The sequence below is a fragment of the Daphnia pulicaria genome, chromosome 4 (genome assembly GCF_021234035.1).
Source record: "Daphnia pulicaria isolate SC F1-1A chromosome 4, SC_F0-13Bv2, whole genome shotgun sequence".
Taxonomy (NCBI): Eukaryota; Metazoa; Arthropoda; class Branchiopoda; order Diplostraca; family Daphniidae; genus Daphnia; species Daphnia pulicaria.
This window is the reverse complement of record NC_060916.1, coordinates 21073405-21090555: the sequence shown is the minus strand read 5'-3', so window position 1 is coordinate 21090555 and position 17151 is coordinate 21073405. Positions and strand designations below refer to the sequence as shown.

General features: G+C 38.3%; 6 protein-coding genes and 1 long non-coding RNA gene across 8 annotated transcripts; 4 read left to right on the top strand and 3 right to left on the bottom strand.

Moving 5' to 3' along the window:
- Positions 1-4379: 4379 nt before the first annotated feature.
- Positions 4380-5268, bottom strand: LOC124337842 (protein MCM10 homolog). The gene is made up of 4 exons (XM_046791851.1): positions 5160-5268; positions 4986-5080; positions 4548-4919; positions 4380-4487 (listed from the first exon to the last, which is right to left on the bottom strand). The coding sequence occupies exons 1-4, from the start codon at positions 5266-5268 to the stop codon at positions 4380-4382; spliced, it is 684 nt and encodes a 227-aa protein (XP_046647807.1).
- Positions 5268-5501, bottom strand: LOC124337628. The gene is made up of 2 exons (XR_006917472.1): positions 5388-5501; positions 5268-5324 (listed from the first exon to the last, which is right to left on the bottom strand). It is a non-coding gene; the product is annotated as an uncharacterized LOC124337628 (long non-coding RNA).
- Positions 5502-6682: 1181 nt separating this feature from the next.
- LOC124337616 (golgin subfamily A member 6-like protein 22) lies at positions 6683-7833 on the top strand. Its single transcript, XM_046791664.1, has 3 exons — positions 6683-7139; positions 7212-7513; positions 7581-7833. The coding sequence occupies exons 1-3, from the start codon at positions 6889-6891 to the stop codon at positions 7664-7666; spliced, it is 639 nt and encodes a 212-aa protein (XP_046647620.1). The 5' UTR covers positions 6683-6888; the 3' UTR covers positions 7667-7833.
- Positions 7834-8329: 496 nt separating this feature from the next.
- LOC124337606 lies at positions 8330-10286 on the top strand. 2 transcript variants are annotated; one of them, XM_046791654.1, is made up of 6 exons: positions 8330-8477; positions 8733-8870; positions 8932-9086; positions 9149-9764; positions 9825-9960; positions 10025-10286. In XM_046791654.1, exons 2-6 carry the CDS (start codon positions 8736-8738, stop codon positions 10186-10188), a joined length of 1206 nt encoding a protein of 401 aa, XP_046647610.1. In that variant the 5' UTR covers positions 8330-8477; positions 8733-8735; the 3' UTR covers positions 10189-10286. The 2 variants fall into 2 exon arrangements, with proteins under 2 accessions (XP_046647610.1, XP_046647611.1); XM_046791655.1 differs by having other exon boundaries at positions 8334-8453.
- A 992-nt stretch (positions 10287-11278) lies between these two features.
- Positions 11279-13024, top strand: LOC124337609 (ubiquitin-like modifier-activating enzyme 5). Its single transcript, XM_046791657.1, has 7 exons — positions 11279-11477; positions 11537-11672; positions 11739-11935; positions 12000-12186; positions 12255-12382; positions 12449-12663; positions 12725-13024. The coding sequence occupies exons 1-7, from the start codon at positions 11341-11343 to the stop codon at positions 12901-12903; spliced, it is 1179 nt and encodes a 392-aa protein (XP_046647613.1). The 5' UTR covers positions 11279-11340; the 3' UTR covers positions 12904-13024.
- Positions 12944-14534, bottom strand: LOC124337615 (transmembrane protein 41A-A-like). The gene is made up of 4 exons (XM_046791663.1): positions 13829-14534; positions 13612-13767; positions 13384-13545; positions 12944-13324 (listed from the first exon to the last, which is right to left on the bottom strand). The coding sequence occupies exons 1-4, from the start codon at positions 13934-13936 to the stop codon at positions 13019-13021; spliced, it is 732 nt and encodes a 243-aa protein (XP_046647619.1). The 5' UTR covers positions 13937-14534; the 3' UTR covers positions 12944-13018.
- Positions 14535-14758: 224 nt separating this feature from the next.
- LOC124337602 (golgin subfamily A member 1-like) lies at positions 14759-17056 on the top strand. Its single transcript, XM_046791649.1, has 5 exons — positions 14759-15371; positions 15434-15522; positions 15594-15851; positions 15918-16547; positions 16621-17056. Exons 1-5 carry the CDS (start codon positions 14978-14980, stop codon positions 16777-16779), a joined length of 1530 nt encoding a protein of 509 aa, XP_046647605.1. The 5' UTR covers positions 14759-14977; the 3' UTR covers positions 16780-17056.
- Positions 17057-17151: the final 95 nt, after the last annotated feature.

The following is a 17151-nucleotide window of genomic DNA, read 5'->3' as shown; positions in this document are numbered from 1 at the left end:
AGTAATAATTTCAATGTTAATATTCTCAAACCCTATCTTCCGCTAAATTCTGTACGCAATTCCCAATTTTGACAACGAGCAAATTCGTTCCAATCGCAAACATTTTGTTGGGTTATGTTCAGACAATAACGGAAGCTTAGTCGTTCAAGGTGATTGTCATTCATCACCAGTGCATCTAATCCCTGCTTAGTCACTAAATGACAGAAATTTAGACTCAGTATCTTCAGATTTTTTAAGGAGCCATTTGCCACGACTTCTTGTAACAAATCGTCAGTGAGCGCGTCACAATGTGTTATCCAAACGCTCTCTAGTAAAGGACAAGATAACAAACCAAACAGAATGTCATTTGAAAGGCTGAAGCCGCAGTTAATTACCTTAAGGTATCGAAAATAACCTCGCCCATTTTCGTTACGCAATTGAATGATTTCGTTTTCAGACAAGGTACTTAAACTTTGGCATTGATTTCTCAAGCTCAGGGACATTAAATTGGGGCAGAACTTGACAACGGTCCAAATGTCAACGAATTCAAAGTATGCGATGTAAAGGACTTCTAGCAAACTTCCGATTACCTTCAGCACTGGAGCCAAGCTCTTGTCAAAGGTTATTTCGTTTAGAGTTGAGCTGCTGTGACGTATGATTTTAAGTATCTGTAGGTTCTTTAGACTCGTTAAGCAAAACAGATCGGTATCTGTTAAGCCTTCTTTAACAACAATGACCATATGGAATACCGAAGGGCAAATTCGCACCACTAATTCAAGTTGACCGCTTATATAAACTTCAGCAGGGCGAAGGGTTAGACGAGTGATATTAGTATTTAAAATGTTTGATTGAGCTAACGCCGACGACCGAGCCACTTCCACTAACGCATCGAACTCGTTGATGTTCTCGACGACCTCCAAGGCTGGACAGTTCTGTACAGCCAATATTATTCCTCTTTTGGTTACAGCATCACAGCTCATCATTAATTCAAGAAGGGTCTTGCTTAGTTCGGCTGTTTTGGGAACTAACCATTCAATGCCAGTGTCCGACAACTTATTGCATTTGCTTATATCCAATATCCTATTTTGAAAAAAAAACAAAAAAACAACAACAATAATTATATGCATAGAATAATCTAAATTAGAATGAATTGTAATTACCTCAAATTTTTACACCATGTCGCTATGATTTTTAAACAAGAATCGTCAATATTAGAATAACACAAGGCTAACACTTGCAGCTTTTCAAGTTTGGGGAAGAAATTTGAGAATTGCTCATAGTCATAGGGGTAACTAGGAGCAATCAACTTTTGAAGTTTGGTTGTAATGAAATTACTGATGTTGAAATGATGCTTCACGGTCGTATTCTTAGTTTGGCTACTACAAAGAGACTGGATGATAGCATCCAACAGAACCGCGGCTAGAGATATTTCATAATTTGTAAAAATCAAACGTCAGTTTAAAAAAAAACAGAAACAAATATCAGTGGTATTGTCCCAACTTACGCATAGTTTCAAAAGGATTCATGTCGGACTCGCTTTCGGTCCTTTTTCGGTCCCATGGAGTTCCTCTCCATGTTGTTAAAAGCTTCACATCAACAGGAATATCGAACACTTTTAAGTTGTTCTTAACACGGTTAATACACTGTGAAGAGAGTGAGATGACAGTCTTAACTTTAGGCATCCTATAATGAACTTTTTTTTGGGAGGGGGGGTTAGATTCTCAGAGTAAAATATTTCAATCAGTTCAGAAAAATTATTAGGATTCGTAGAGACTGAGAGGGATCAGAACGCGACAAGAGACGTAAATCGAGTACTGAAACTTGAAAGAGAACGTTTTCCCTGAGAATACTTGCATCGTTGCATATCTTGCATGGTACTTGTAGTACCCAGAAGCATGAGGGAGGAAAGGAGGAGGAGCGACTCTCAGTCATAAGCCCATAAGGCTTTTTCTCTCTGCAGACAAAAGTGTCGAGCTGTAATTGCCGTAGGCCATGTAATTGGTTCCTTTTTCCGTCACTAGGTGTGGAAGAGTAGTCCGACGCAAGGAGTAAAGGAGTCGGCACTCCATACCTAGACAGGGGAACCATGCTCGGTCCGCTTGGCCGAAAAACGCCCCAAAAATTGAATAAAAAAACCCCCCTTTCTCAAGGCTTTAGAGCTGAACGCCAGATCCCTCGCCATCTGGTGGGATAGCTAATGGCAATATGACGTTAGAGAACAATCGATTTCATAAATCCCGGTTAATGTGGCAACACAGATGCCAAACCTAAATATGTGAAATCTTCATTAATATTGCCATTGGCTATCCCACCAGATGGCGAGGGATCTGGCGTTCAGCTCTAAAGCCTTGAGACAGGGGGTTTTTTTCATACGATTTTTGGGGCGTTTTTCGGCCAAGCGGACCGAGCATGGTACCCTTGTAGTCCCATAAGGCTGTACAAGAGTGCCGACTCCTTTACTCCTTGGTCCGACGTGTCGGTTTTCAGATTTTGGTTGCCATCGTTACGGTACTTAGTCTACACTCTGCAGGGACTGCAGCCCAGCCGTAACGTTTCAAAAGAGCATAATTCATAATATTTACGAAGTGCTAAAGTGAAAATACTTTGTTCTGTTGTAGGTTGCAAAACGGTGTGCAAGCTATCTAAGAAAATCTGGATCCTTTGAAACATAAGTTTTTCTATCTCTAAAAACTCTAAAGACATGGTAGTTAGGGAAAAAGCAAAAAGGAATTTCTGGTACAGGGCAACTAAATTGGAACGCAAGAGAAAGAAAAAACACTTTGTTTCTTAGGATTCGGATTTTTTTTTTAAGGTATCTACACTTTGGCACTTTGTAAATACGGCTGGCATATCATGGTGGACATTCAGGCCTTTCCTGGAGTCTATAGCTCTGCTTCTGCTAGCGAAGAAGAAAAAGTATCGACGAAGAACTAGTCACGAATATAACTTCGACAAAGATGGAATCATAAAAACCACGATATAAATTATAGGACGGTGGCGGAGGTGATGGGGCAAGACGCTGATCGACGCTGATGCATTCGAGCAAGCGGAGCAACGAAATATTTTGGAGCAGTAATTTTTACAGAGCACTTAATTTGGAGCAGTTAATTTTTTTCCCCTTTGGCGTTCCATAGAATTGAACCTAGATTCCGTTGTTAAAGGTCTAAGCGATGTCATCGGAGATCTTTCACTCCATTAATACAGGATAGGTGATTCACAAAATTCGAAGGGTCATTCATAAAATCATAATCATTACTTTATTTTAAATTAACTTTGTGTCTTTACAACCGTATATCTTACCTGGAAGTATAGTTACTCCAAAAATAAATATGAGAACGCTGGAATTTGAGAATCCCCAAAAAGTCCATTTTGGGTGCCCAAATGGGAAGGACAGAAGTGGGGAAAGCTCGAAATTACTAAATGATAATATTGAATATAAAAAACAGTCATGGTTAGCTGTTAAGTTATTGAAAAATGTTTGAAAACATGTTACAGTATTTGAAATAGCATACATAGTACATTCACACAAATTTTTTTCTAAAACATTTTATTGTACCTGTTAAAAAGGCGTGTTACAGTTACGCGATTGTCAAAATTACGAAAAATATTATCACTAGCCTTTCAGTTTAAATTCGACTTCCTGAAAACGTGATTGCGGATGATTGAGAATTTTGTTCCAACAGCATTTCGCAAATCAACAATTAAGATTCTTCCTTTCTTCACCACGTATAATAATTCTTCTATAGGGAAAGTAGGCCCTTTTCGTTCCTTTAAATATAACAGAAATGGTTCACCTTTGTTCTTCTAGGTGTAAACAGAAAGATTTACAGACCTTATAGCCATTGCTGCCTTGACCCAATTCGAGCTACCACAGTGTGTGCAGGGACGTTTAGGAAGCCTATCAAGGCTGATGGTTCTCTGTTTACAATCCTTACATTGGAAAAATCGCTTTACCGCTTTGATTGTACGGACTGGGTGGCCTTCTCGACGACATAATTCAGAGGCTGACAAAGCTGTATAATTGCACTGTAAAGAAAGAAGATTCAAATATCGAGGAATTTGATCAATGAAAAATATAATTACTTTTGAACAAGTGACTGCAGTGGTTTTAATTTCAAAAGTGTCGAGCATTTCTGTCTCCATTTGCTCCTTTCTTTCCAGTTTGTTAAAGTAAAGTTCACTTTGTTGGACTTCAAACTCATTAATCAAATTCGCGTGCGTCGATTTGGCCTCTAATAGTCCGTCTAGCTCGGCTTTACTTCTTTTTGGTGGTCTCGGAAGATCTGCATGATCATCATCGGCAGTTTCTTTCGTCTCTTGATCATCAGACAAGCACGTTAAGAGCGCGCTTTCTTACTTTGGCGTGCATTTTGGGGGGGGTTGGTTTCTGAATAGGATTATTAGGATCGGATGGTTGCAGCTGTCCTTTTAGCCGAACAAGTTGCAGCGCTTTTAATTTGGCCGACATCTTTCGTGGATGAGGTCGGATGAGGTTTTGAAAGGCGCGCCTGGTGTAAACATGTCAGTGAAAAAAGTGGTATTTACTTTTGGAACTATAATATCCAAACCTCATCAGAGAGATCAATTTCCTTTTGATCTTGTACCAGTCCTCGACCAAGCAGGGAAGTCGACAGAGCGGCTTGGCTTGCTTTCGTCTGGATTGCCTTCATTTCTAGAAGTTTCTGTTGATGTTGCTGGATTAAGTCTCTGGCTGTTATCGATTTCATTGGCGCTGTAGGAGAAGAGATTGGTGCAGATCCTTTCGAGCTCTTTGCCTGTTCTAAACATTTTAATAAGTTTCGGGTCCCAGCAGTTGGATTTAACAACCGTTCGGAAAATTCAGTTTTCATATTTTTTCTAGCCAGATTTTCTTCTTCCTCTTTCAATCTTGCAGCTTGACTTTGCAGTTTGAGACTGTCCAATATTTTGTTATCCTTTGCCTGAATAAGAAATTACAAAAATTTTGTTGCGGTGACACTCGGCTTTGTAATTATTCAAATAACTACCTTGGAAGCTGGAGGTGCCACTACTTTCCCCGTAAATATTTGTCCTCCATAAAATACCTCTTCTTTTCCCAAGACTTTTTGTTTCAGTCGATCCTCTGTTTAACAATCAAACATAATACATAGGCTAATAAGTAAGGAAAATTAGAGAAATTCAAAAGAAATAGACTATACTACTTGTAGAAAGACCAGTTCCCGAAAAATGTGATTGGATTTCCGATCGTTTTGCACTAGACTTTTTGAATTCATTTTGAACGTGGTAGATGCAAAATTCACATTCCGTCATACAAAGGAAGTACATTTACTTCCGTCTTTACGAGTTGCACGACACCAACCCAAATCCTAAGAATCAAATTAAGCTAACTGGATGGAATTTGACATGGAACGTGATTGAAATTGTATTACCTTAGAACCTCCAATATGAAGGATTTTCTGGTGATGATCAACTGTAAAACTTACCTCTTCCGGATTGCTTTCTTTTATGAAATTTGGGTTTAGGACTCCTATAACGGAACCAACTGCCATCTTCCAGTGAGTAGTAATGCTGGGTCTATACTAGGACTTTTTACAGACAAGTTACGGTCATACAAACATACAGACTTACTACTACTTAATAATAAAAAGTATTTGCTTCATTCTCATTGGTTGAACCTTATTTCAGCTTATTTTTCAGCTTTACAGAAACCATGGTCTATGCTATACCATGACCATTCCAGAGCTATAGAATACTGGTAGCGCAACTGCCATGTTAACACTTCCTCTCGGAAATTTTCTCTGGAGCTGAAGCCAACTTTAGCAATCGATAGTAAAAATCGGAGCTAAGATATCGATCTCGTTCCTTGCCACTCCTCCACTTTTCCCTCCATTCCTATTACCATGCCTATGCCCTACTTCCCCACACACCCGCCGTGGCGCTTATAGCTTAGGAGGAGCAGGCTTCAATTACAGAGAAAAAAAAAGCAATGGAAGGGCTCGCCATATGAGTGGCGGTACCAGTATTCTATGGCTCTGACCATGCTATCAGCATGGGCATGGAGAGATGGTTTCCAGTCTCCATGTTAAATTTCCCATAAGGGGTTGTCCGCTTTTTTTACTAAAAGCCTAAAAGGTCTCTCGGTATGTCCATATGCCGCGCAAGGGCCTAGATGGCGCCACCGTCGGAGAGACCTCCCTATGCCTCCATGTAAAAGCAGGGGTATGGAGAGGTTTCTCTCCATGCCCATGGTAAAAGTCGTTAGTAAAAAAGTAGCTTCCCGTCGAATCCCCTTAAGGTGCGTTCACACTGCCACTAAAGCAGCGTTACGGAGCGTAGCGTAGCTTAGCGCCACTGGGTGTTACGGAAGAATTGGTACTGTAGCCCAGTGGCGCTACACTACGCTACGCTCCGTAACGCTGCTTTAGTGGCAGTGTGAACGCACCTTTAAGGGAAATTTAACTCTGTCATTGGGAACCATCTCTCCATAGTCCATACCCCTGCTAGCGAGTGGCGACTAGCGAGTAGCGACACAAATATAAAAACTTCACAAATATTCCCTAACCCATAAAAATAACACAAGCGATATTAACCATTTCTTAAAGCTTTCGTACATTATTTTGTATTTTAATATTTGTAGAATGAACTGGTAGCAGTTGATTAGGAATTTAGAGAAAACAAAGAAAGGAGAAAAGTAAAATAAATAATGGCAGTGGCAACTTTGTAGCTTCTCTCCTTTCCAATCCTCCTATTTTTTCTAGTAAACACAATTGTGTCAGTCTCAGTGAGGAACTTTCACATAAGAAAAGTCTATTTTGTTTTCCAAGCAATAGTTTTTCCTCTCGGCCTCTGATTAGTACGAGGTTTTTGTTCAAATTCATGATTGAGAGTTAACGCTCTTAGGCTCAACTTATTAAAAAAACAACTTGTGAAATGGACAACAATCGCTTCATATCGCGGTTGCATCCTTTTGTGGCAGCGCGTAATTCTATGCACAATAGTGTTTCGCCCGAAATTCACCGATCTCCTTCTGTAGCTAGTAATATTCGACGATGTGCAACTAAAATAACATCAGATGAACAACGTGCTAAAGCTCGTGAACACCAAAAAAGATGGAGAGAAAAACTCAAAACTGATGTGGCTAAAAGTGCAGAATATAGAGAAATGCAGCGTGAAAGGACCAGGTACTTTCTCACAATTTTGCATGCCTTATGATTAACAATCATCAATGTTGGCTTTCTATTATAATTTTTCAGGATGTGGAAGGAAAAAATGAGAATCAATGAAGCTGAGAGATTTGGGGAGATTAGCAGGAAACACCAAGAACAATGTAAAAAATGGTGGGACAAGCTGACACCAGAGCAAAGAAGAGAGAAGCGGAAACAGTACAACCTCAAGTGGCGACAGAATCAAAAGAAGGGTGATAGTGACTCTTCAGACAGTAAAGAGACTGATAACTGGCAATCATACAAGTCATACAATCAAACGATGTCAGAAAACAACTCAGGACCAAAAGCTGCCACACCTCTGACAGCTCCTGATTATTATTCTGTGAAAAGTAATGCACCAGTGTTCAATGTTGTGTCTGGCAGTGTAGTATACCCATTTTCCTATTTTCCTTTCAGATGCCAGATTCAAGATTCCGTTCAAAGAGGAACCGCTTCTTAGAAATACTTGGATATTGCAAGCTTTTCCTTTCGGGCCTCGTTAAAATAAAATTTTAAAAAAAAAGAATCTCTTCCTCCCCTCGTGACTGTTCGAATTTGATAAAGAAAAGAAAATCCCAAAAAATCGCTGTTCATGTTTGTATAGTTTGGCTTGTGCTCATGATTCTTGTACCATTTGCTTGGGGAAATAAATGATTAGTTTCGTCTTGCATATTATATTTTAAAACATCAGAGAATGAACGTTTAAGTTTAAGAAAAGATAATCACTTCCTTACGAATCCTCATTTATGCAGTTCTGCGTGCACCTGCCAACTGGTTCAGCAATCAATTTTATTTCAATCAATTGTATCTAATGAAAAGATTTTGTATCGTAGCGATCGGAAAATAGTGAGAGGATTCACTTTGTTTGCAAAGAAATTTTTTAACCACTCTATTTGGTATTTTGGGCAAAGCCTCATACCCGGAAGGGAAAGGAGTCTGCCAACACCCTGTGTCTTTATCTCTGCCAACAATATTGGAACTTTTCTTTTCTATGTATTATCATTAATATGAAGAAAGTTCATGAAAAAATTTGTTCTTACAATTATCTGAGCTTGAAATTGTACATTTTCTCGACTCGGAGTCTCGGAAACAAAATGCATTCAAACGAAAGCGAATTTTTGTTCGAATTCGATTTGGCAACGCAGCCTCATAGAGTTTGTTATTAATTTGAGATTTGACAGTGAAATTCTGCCAAATTTTAATAGAACTCTTTAGTCGTTACTCGTTAGAGCTCTATTGCAATTTTGGAAGAACGAGAACTCCCCTCTTTCAAATTTCATCTATACCGTAGTAATTATTAATCTATTTCCTAAGGTAAAGATTGTCATAATTTTGCTTTTATTGTTTGTTATTTCACAATAATAATCCCAGTGGTTTAAAATTTACACGGTTATTATCTAAATGATTCGTCGTAACACGACGTATGCTAATTTTAATTTGGTAAAACCACCAAGTATGTCAAAGCGGGTCATGGACGTTCAGGCCCCCTGTCAAAGCATATACATCAATGTATAATATGCTACACCACTGTTGACCTTTTAGTTTTCATGTTCATTGTATATTTGAAAGGTAATGGCGAGTCTACAACATTTGGAGTTTGAAGAGGCCATTAGTTGCCCAGTATGCTTATCACGTTTTGATGAAGCTGAAAAAAAACCAAAATATCTTGTGTCATGTTGTCATACAATCTGTCGATTTTGCCTGGAGGTATAATCTAATTGAGATCTCATTGAACTTTATTATCATAAAATGTTTCATCTAAAAACAGAAGATTTCTCGTTCTGGATTTCTGAGGCGTGTCAATTGTCCGATTTGCCGCTGTCCAACCGACTGTTCAGGTGGTGTCGATAGCCTTCCAACCAATAGTGATAAGTTGTACCTCTTAAAATTAGAGAAACCTTTAAATAAGAGTGACGACGAGACGTAAGTTAAATTATGACTTTCCACTTTTGTTTTCAAATTCTTTCAATGTTTTTATTTGGCAGCTTTAACTGGTGTTTCACATGCCGAAAACGAACATCTTCTCATTGTTCGACTGAAAAGCATTCGGTGATTGAAATGAACCCTCAACTTCTCAACAGCGACATTCAGCTGAACATGTCTACCATATCCTCCAGGCTTCGAGGTTGTGGCCAATCAATTCTACAGAATCGCATACAAATTGGATCAAAACTCGATCACATTAGTCAGTGGTTGTCGTCTCACCAGGAAATGATTGAACACTTAAAAACAACTAACTCGTCGCGGATCTCCCAACTTAGTGACATGATTGAAGGGACTGACATCACCATAAGCATCCAGAAGCTAATGCAACTTTCAATTAGCAAAGAACACGACCTTGGATTGTTGACTGATAACCTTCAAGAGGAAGCTTTTACTAAGAAATTACTTGACGAGTTTGAAGTCGTGGAGAACACAGCTGAGATCTCTACGATGGGCCGTTTCTGTTCGCTTCTCGACTTGCCTTCTGTGCCGCATCTTCGCAAAGGCCTTAGCTATTCAAATTTCTTTAAAAACCAATCAATCCGCGCGCATTGGCCAATTGTTTTGATCGAATCTTTGGCAGCCGGCAATAAAATTCCCCTCTCTAAACGCGACGAAGTAATTTCCTTTATTGGATGGCAACTTTAAATCGTTAATCTATTATTGTTTTTTGTTTAGTTTCGTCCCAGGGTAGCACAGAGTTCAACGATGCTCCCTTGCGTAGAATCGCCTCATCAAAGAGCAAGCCGTTATTTTACGCCTTTATCAGAATTATCACCATCACCTTCATCAACTGCCTTTACAAGCAACACCGGTAAGTTTACTTAGAAGTTAGGACCATTAAAAAATAAATAAGATTCAATAATTTCGCTTGTTAGGTGCATCTGGTGCTGCACCTCTCGTGCCAGTTTTTCACTTTGGAACAACTACTGGGTCTTCGACAACTTCTTCTTCATTAGGAACAGGCGGCACAAGAGAAAGGGAAATCCTTTTCGCTCGTAGAAGACGGCACCGTGCTAGCAATTCGCACGAAGCCCATTAATTTAAAAAAAATATTGGTGATAAAATCAATAAATGTAAAAATTTGTAATGTAAATACGATTTTAGGAAACAATGCAAATACACTTCAGTTAATATTAACATATAGTAGTAAAAAACATTAAGATATGAACGGAACTATCGAAACTAATGTTCATTGATTTGAAATATCAAATGTTCAATTAAAGCAATTTAATCGGCGAATATAGTTGTGTAACAGTAAATGTGTAACCGAAAAACCGGTGCACACGCTATATTGCCCTCCGGCTAGGGCCACATGACCTCCAGGTTGCAGCTCACTGGTGTTTGTTTCTCCCTTTTTTTTAACTAGAAAAAAGGGGAATAGAGTTAACTGATTGGATGATGAAATCGTTACACGGTTAATAAATATTGGGATAGTCCCACACATGATGGACTTTTACCTTGAATCAACTTGTGTTGATTTTGTTTCGCTATTTCCATTCATGAACTTTAATTTAAGCAATTCTGCACTTCGATTGAGGTATACATGATATATTATTTTAAATTTAATCTAATTTTTTAACCTATTATTGTTTGGTAGTATCATCAGTCGACAACAATGTCGTTCGCTCTTTAAGTTCTAGATATGACTCTAGTAATTTAGGCTTGAATTAACTTGTAAGGAGCATCCCAAATGCATATTCGGTTAGGGTGACTTATTGAATATTAATATGGCGTTATTTATAATACAAGACAATATCATAAATTTAATTAAAATGGAAGGAATATGTTCTCTAGTACCCGGCTATGTCCGACAGCTAAATTGGGAAGTCTGATCGGTGTCAATATTCGTTATTATTACCATCATCTAGAAACAAATTACATCATGTTATAAACGGAACTATCGAACAAAGTGTTCATTGATAAGAAATTTCAAATCTTCAATTGGAAAGCAATTTAATCGGTGAAAATTGTCGCGTAACAGGGAATGTGCGGGGAATGTTTAATCCAATACGCTTAAATTAAAGTCTTCCGTTGCCTATGGCAAATTATTCTGACTTCTATCGCTAGGTGGTGCACACTTCTCTGCATGACGGTGACGGTGCATGACCGATGACGGTGTCGTGTTTACTTTCACTGAAAGTAGTTCTGTGTTCTGTAGATAATATAATATATAACTTAGTATTCCGTAAAAATGGAAGATTTGAAGAAAAGAATTGCCCAGTTGGAAGAAGAACTGAGACTGGAGAAGTCTAAGAATGAATTATCTTCGGTTGCTCGTCCGAAAATCGGTCAAATGTCATCCGAAGTTGTCGACTCTAATCCCTACAGGTAGAAGTTTAATATTTGCAATTATTACCCCATTAACATTAAACATGTCTTGTTTTTAGTCGACTGATGGCTCTCAAGCGTATGGGGATTGTTGAAAACTATGAGAAAATCAGAGACTATACTGTTGCTGTGGTTGGTGTTGGTGGTGTTGGCAGTGTCACTGCTGAAATGTTGACACGCTGTGGAATTGGCAAGGTAAAGTTGTCAGTTTTTCAGATTTGTATTTGTTTTTAGATTTATAGTTACACTTCTTTTGTACAGCTGATTTTGTTTGATTATGACAAAGTTGAACTGGCAAACATGAATAGACTCTTCTTCCAACCTCATCAATCTGGCTTGTCCAAAGTAGAGGCTGCAGCAAATACTCTTTCCTTCATCAATCCTGATGTCCAGTTTGAAACCCACAATTACAATATTACAACCATGGATAATTTTCAACACTTCATGGGAAGAATTAAGTATGTTTGATTTTATTCTATAGTACATCAACATTTAACCTTAAAATGTTGGTTTTGATTTTAGAGAAGGAAGTCTAACTGGAGGTCCTGTGGATCTAGTGCTTAGTTGTGTGGACAACTTTGAAGCACGGATGGCTATCAATGCAGCATGCAATGAAATCAATCAAATATGGTTTGAATCGGGTGTTTCTGAAAATGCTGTCTCTGGCCACATCCAGTTTTTAATTCCCGGAAAAACCGCCTGTTTTGCTGTAATAATATTTAAACTGCATTCTATTATGAGTGATATAAAGATCTCATATTTTCATTTATTTTGCAGTGTGCTCCTCCTCTTGTTGTGGCATCTAACATTGACGAGAAAACTCTGAAAAAGGATGGAGTATGTGCGGCAAGTCTTCCCACTACGATGGCTATTGTTGCTGGATTTCTAGTTCAAAATACGTTAAAGTAAATCAATAGCCTATTTGCATAGTCCTCTATAAATAATGTTCTACATTAATCTCTTTATATTAGGTATTTGTTGAAGTTTGGCCAGGTTAGTTATTATTTGGGTTATAATGCAATGCAAGACTTTTTCCCGACTATGATGATGAAACCAAACGATGGTTGTGATGATTACCATTGCCGCCTGAGGCAAAAGGAACAACAAGAATTTTTAGCTTTAAATCCAGTGAAGGAAGTTGTGGCCGAAGAAGTTGCCGTTGTTGTACATGAAGAGAATGAATGGGGTAAAATGCTGTTATACTTAAGGAATAGCTGTTTCTATAATGCGCGCTTGATTATATCTAGGAATATCGTTGGTGGATGAATCGGTGCCGGTTGTCGGTGGGGACCGAACCGAAGTAGCTCCAGGAATTCATGCTGCATACGATCTGCCTGCCGGGGAAGATGTGGAATTGGGAGCAAGTGAATCTGTTGATGCTAACATCAGTCTTGAAGAACTCATGGCACAGATGAAATCCATGTAAAGTTAAATGTTTTTTGTTGAAAATCCATGGAAAATGTTGATTGAACGTGAAGATACAGAGTATCAGACATTCCTATATTCAACAGTGCTGTTATATTTTACATACATTTTACACATCAAGACATTTTTTGCAGTTTCTTGTTTAAAAATCCGGGTAATGATGCAACACCAGCCACAATAATTAAGTTACAAACCATCTGGAAATTCAGTAAATCATTGACTGAAATCAGTTCAGAAAGAACACTCCCTGCTTTCACACACATAAAGTTGTATGGCATCAGCCCTAAGAAAGCAGTGGCAGCAAATGTTTTAATAGGGATTCCAAGAATGGGAGATGTGACATTTATAAACCAATTAGGGGAGACTGGCACAAGCCTCAGTGAAAGCAAAAAGTATGGAAGTCTCTCTTGATTGTTGTCAACCTGAATAGGAAATATCATCAATAAAAAATTCCATTGTGTCAGATTCAAATAAATTTCACCTGGGCCCTCAGGTGGCTCATTTTTTCAGGCCAGGTATTCAATATGAAATCACTTCCTGTTAATAAAGAAAGGAAATAGCACATTGAAGCACCAGTTGCAGTTAAAAGACTAGCAAGACAAGTTCCCTTCAGAGTCCCATAAAGTGCTCCAGCCAAAAGATTCTAAAAAAAAGGAAAATGTTGTTGATTTAAAGGTTACAACAAGAGTAATATTAATAGTATGCTTACCAAAAAAACTGAACCTGGTATTGCAAATGTTTGCTTGTACAAATAAGCACTACAGAACAGAATGTAAACATAGAGAGGATGAAACTTTTGAAATTCAAGCAATGTTCCTGTTAAAGACTTTAATTCTTCAAGGTTGCATGGAAACTTGATCATGTCCTGGAAAAGGGTTTTCATACTGTAAAATATTTTAATTTCATTATGTTGAAAATTATCTAACCTTAAAGTTTTGAATGGCAACAGAATCAGGTACAAAAAAAGTTGTCATAAGAAGTAACCAACTAGTGGCTGCAAGCCAAATCACTGGTAAATATAACAAACTACCCATTACACTAATAAAAGTTACTAAATACTAAGACAAAAATCTTGTTTTTTCCTTCAGTAGGCTACTGTCTTCAACGAGCTGTCCCGCACTGTCCCGAGGCCGAAGCTTCCGATCAATTACTTCCTTGTTCCTTCTGCTTGAATGAAAACAATGCGATGTCAGTGACATCTATGATAGTATGATCTAAGCGAGAACACTTCCGCATATTTTCAATAGTTTTTTCTTTTTTTTTTTTTTTTTTTTTAACGGCGATAGATCCGGATCGGTCACGATAGGAATAAGGAAAGAAATTTAGAGCGGGCAAGATGAACTCCTACCTCCATCAGATGGAGGTAGGATAGGACTCGGGTGCAGTGCGATTTCTAAAACCAACACGAACAAAAACGAAATTAAGATGATGATGATGACTCTCATACTAATAACTTTGAATTGCTAGTATAGAGAAATTCTGAGCGAGATAGGATTTCGTGCCGTCTGTTGGTCACGAATTTTTTAGTAATTCAAATCTGATCTTTTGCTGTGCGTGTGAGTTTATTTCCTGAATTCCCTCCTCAAGTACCGACGACTACCTAATACTTACCCATTTTAAATGGTGGAGGGGTGACTTAAAAGAAAAAAGAACGCAGACATACGGATGAAGTTCATTTTACGCTTTGGCCATTTGAACCGCACTCGAATTTTTGCACAGATCTTTTTACAATCTTTTTACTCTGAGAGGACAGCGCCATGTTAGTTTCGTCTGCGATCTAGAATCCTAATGAGAAAATTTTGTTGGAAAAAGAGTTTTGTCTATAACGTCTTGAACAAATTTCACGAATGCAAGGAATACGTGCTGTTGTATATTGTTAGTGCATAGGATAATAGTGACGTTCATGCGTTTATGTCCTACACTCCTACTGTTGTTTTTCACTACGTGGCGTATTATTGCAGTTAAAATAGGCGGGGCTTTTTATGTTTTATGGTTGCTGTTTAATCATTTGATTTTGTTGTCTGCTATTCATTAGTACAAAAAGTAAAACATCACGAAAACCGTTAAGTGCCAAGATGTTTGCGAAATTAAAGAAAAAAGTTGAAGATCTTGAAGGATCTGATTTACATAAATTAGCAAATTCTATAAGTTTCTCAAATATCAGTGGAGCTCCTGAAAAATCTCCTTCGTCTAATTCAATTAAGTCTCACGATAACTTTGCTGCAACATCCCAGTCTCAAAAGGGATCAACTACGAGCTTATCCTCAATGGCAGGAACTTCGAAAAATGATGAAGCTGATGCCAATATGGCAGCAGAAAAGAAATGGAGGCAAAGATTAGTTGAAATAGAGAATGAGTGGAGAGTGAAGGTTATGGTGCAAGAACATGAGAAGGAGCAGGTTGCTAAAGATCGTGACATGCTTGGACAGCAGAAAAGAAAAATGGAAGAAGAAATTAAGGAACTAAAAAGTATGTAGATGGTCTGTCACATTAAAAACAACTTTTACATTCATACTTTTTTTCATCTTCAGGTTATCAAGATAAATATCTGAAAGCAGAGGAAAACCTTAAACTGTTGCAGGAATCAAATAAACGAGAGTCAGCTTCCCTTCAGCTTTTGGTACATGGTCCTTCATACATATTATTAACAGTTAACGGTTTCAAGTTAACATTTTAATTTTAACATTTCAGTTGTCAAATGCAAGTGTTGAAGTTGAAGACATGAAAACCAAAGATGATTTACTTCAAAAAGAACTGAATAAAAAAGATGAAATGGTGAAAATGCTTCAGGGTCAACTACGACTCAATGAGGAAATGCACCACAACACCCAAAGCTCAGATTCAGAGGTAAACAGTCAAGAACCCAATATCGATCGAATAGAACGAGAAAATCTCCTTCAGAAACAAACAGAAACGGAAGAAAGGTTGAAGGCACTTGAAGAAACTTTGGTAAGATTGAATTGAGTTTTCCCTAGACTTTGCAAGTGCATTTGTCAATTTGAATTTCATGTCCAGTTTGCACAAGATGGCGAGCTTCAGCGGTTACAAAGGCATTTCGATCAAGGGAAATCAACTCTTGAAACCATGACGCAAAATTGGCAGGATGAAAAAACGCATAATTTAAGTTTGAAAGATAAAATAGCTCAGCTCTCGGAAGAAAAAGATCATTTCGTTGTGCGGAATGCAGAACTATCTCAGCAAGTGTCACTGAGTCAACAGCAATTGCAGCGGACCGAGAAGGAATTGCGAGAGCTTCAGGATAAATTTAGCGACACGGAAAGGGAGAACCAACAAATTAAACTCCTTTTGTCAGACGCCGAAGCCCGGGACGAGAACTCTGAGAGAACGTGCAAATTGCGATCCCAGATTGCCGAATTGGAAGCCGCATTTTCAGAGAAGAACAAAACGATTAAATTACAACAACAGCGATTGAGCGACATGAAAAAGACTCTGCAGAAAGAACTGAAGAATCAAAATAATGATCCCGACAATCTTTCGGTGCCGACATCCGCGTCTTCCTCTACCGCTCCTAAAAGTCCCGTTCTACCCAAAGCCCCTCAACCTGCCAAGAATGAAATGGATGAAGTAAACTTTAAATATTTAAAGCACGTCATATTCAAATTTTTAACGAGTCGGGAATACGAGGTAACAGTTGCTTTATCGTCTTTAATTAAATCGATTTTTTAATTAATTTTATTTATTGTGCGGCTGGGTGTAGGCTCAGCATTTAACGCGGGCCGTTTCAACGTTGCTCAAGTTGACGCCAGATGAAGAGAAACTGCTGAAAGAAACGCTGGAGTGGAAAATGTCTTGGTTTCGATCACGGCCGGACTTAGGAACCGGCCAAGGCGCTATGTACATTCCACCGACGCACTGAAGCAGAAGCACACCATCTCAGATTGCTTCTTGTTGTTTGATTTTCTTTTTCCTCCAACTATTTTAAGTTCGAGCCGCAGTTTACCAGCTGATTTGCTCCAAAGAATCTTAACATTGTACAGAATTCCTCTTCGACTTGATGTCGTTCGAACGCTCTACAAGTTGCCTCCTTTGGGCCTGTCTGGATACTGCAGCTATAGTGAAATCATGTAATAATGGCTTTTTTTTTATTTAAAAAAAATAATAATAATAATATTCCATTACAATGTTTAATCATAGCCACGTGTTGTTTTCCCATAAATCTCCTCTATGCCTTAATTAATGGAACCTTTCAAACTGAAATAATCAGTCCTCGCTTTTTGATATTATTAGT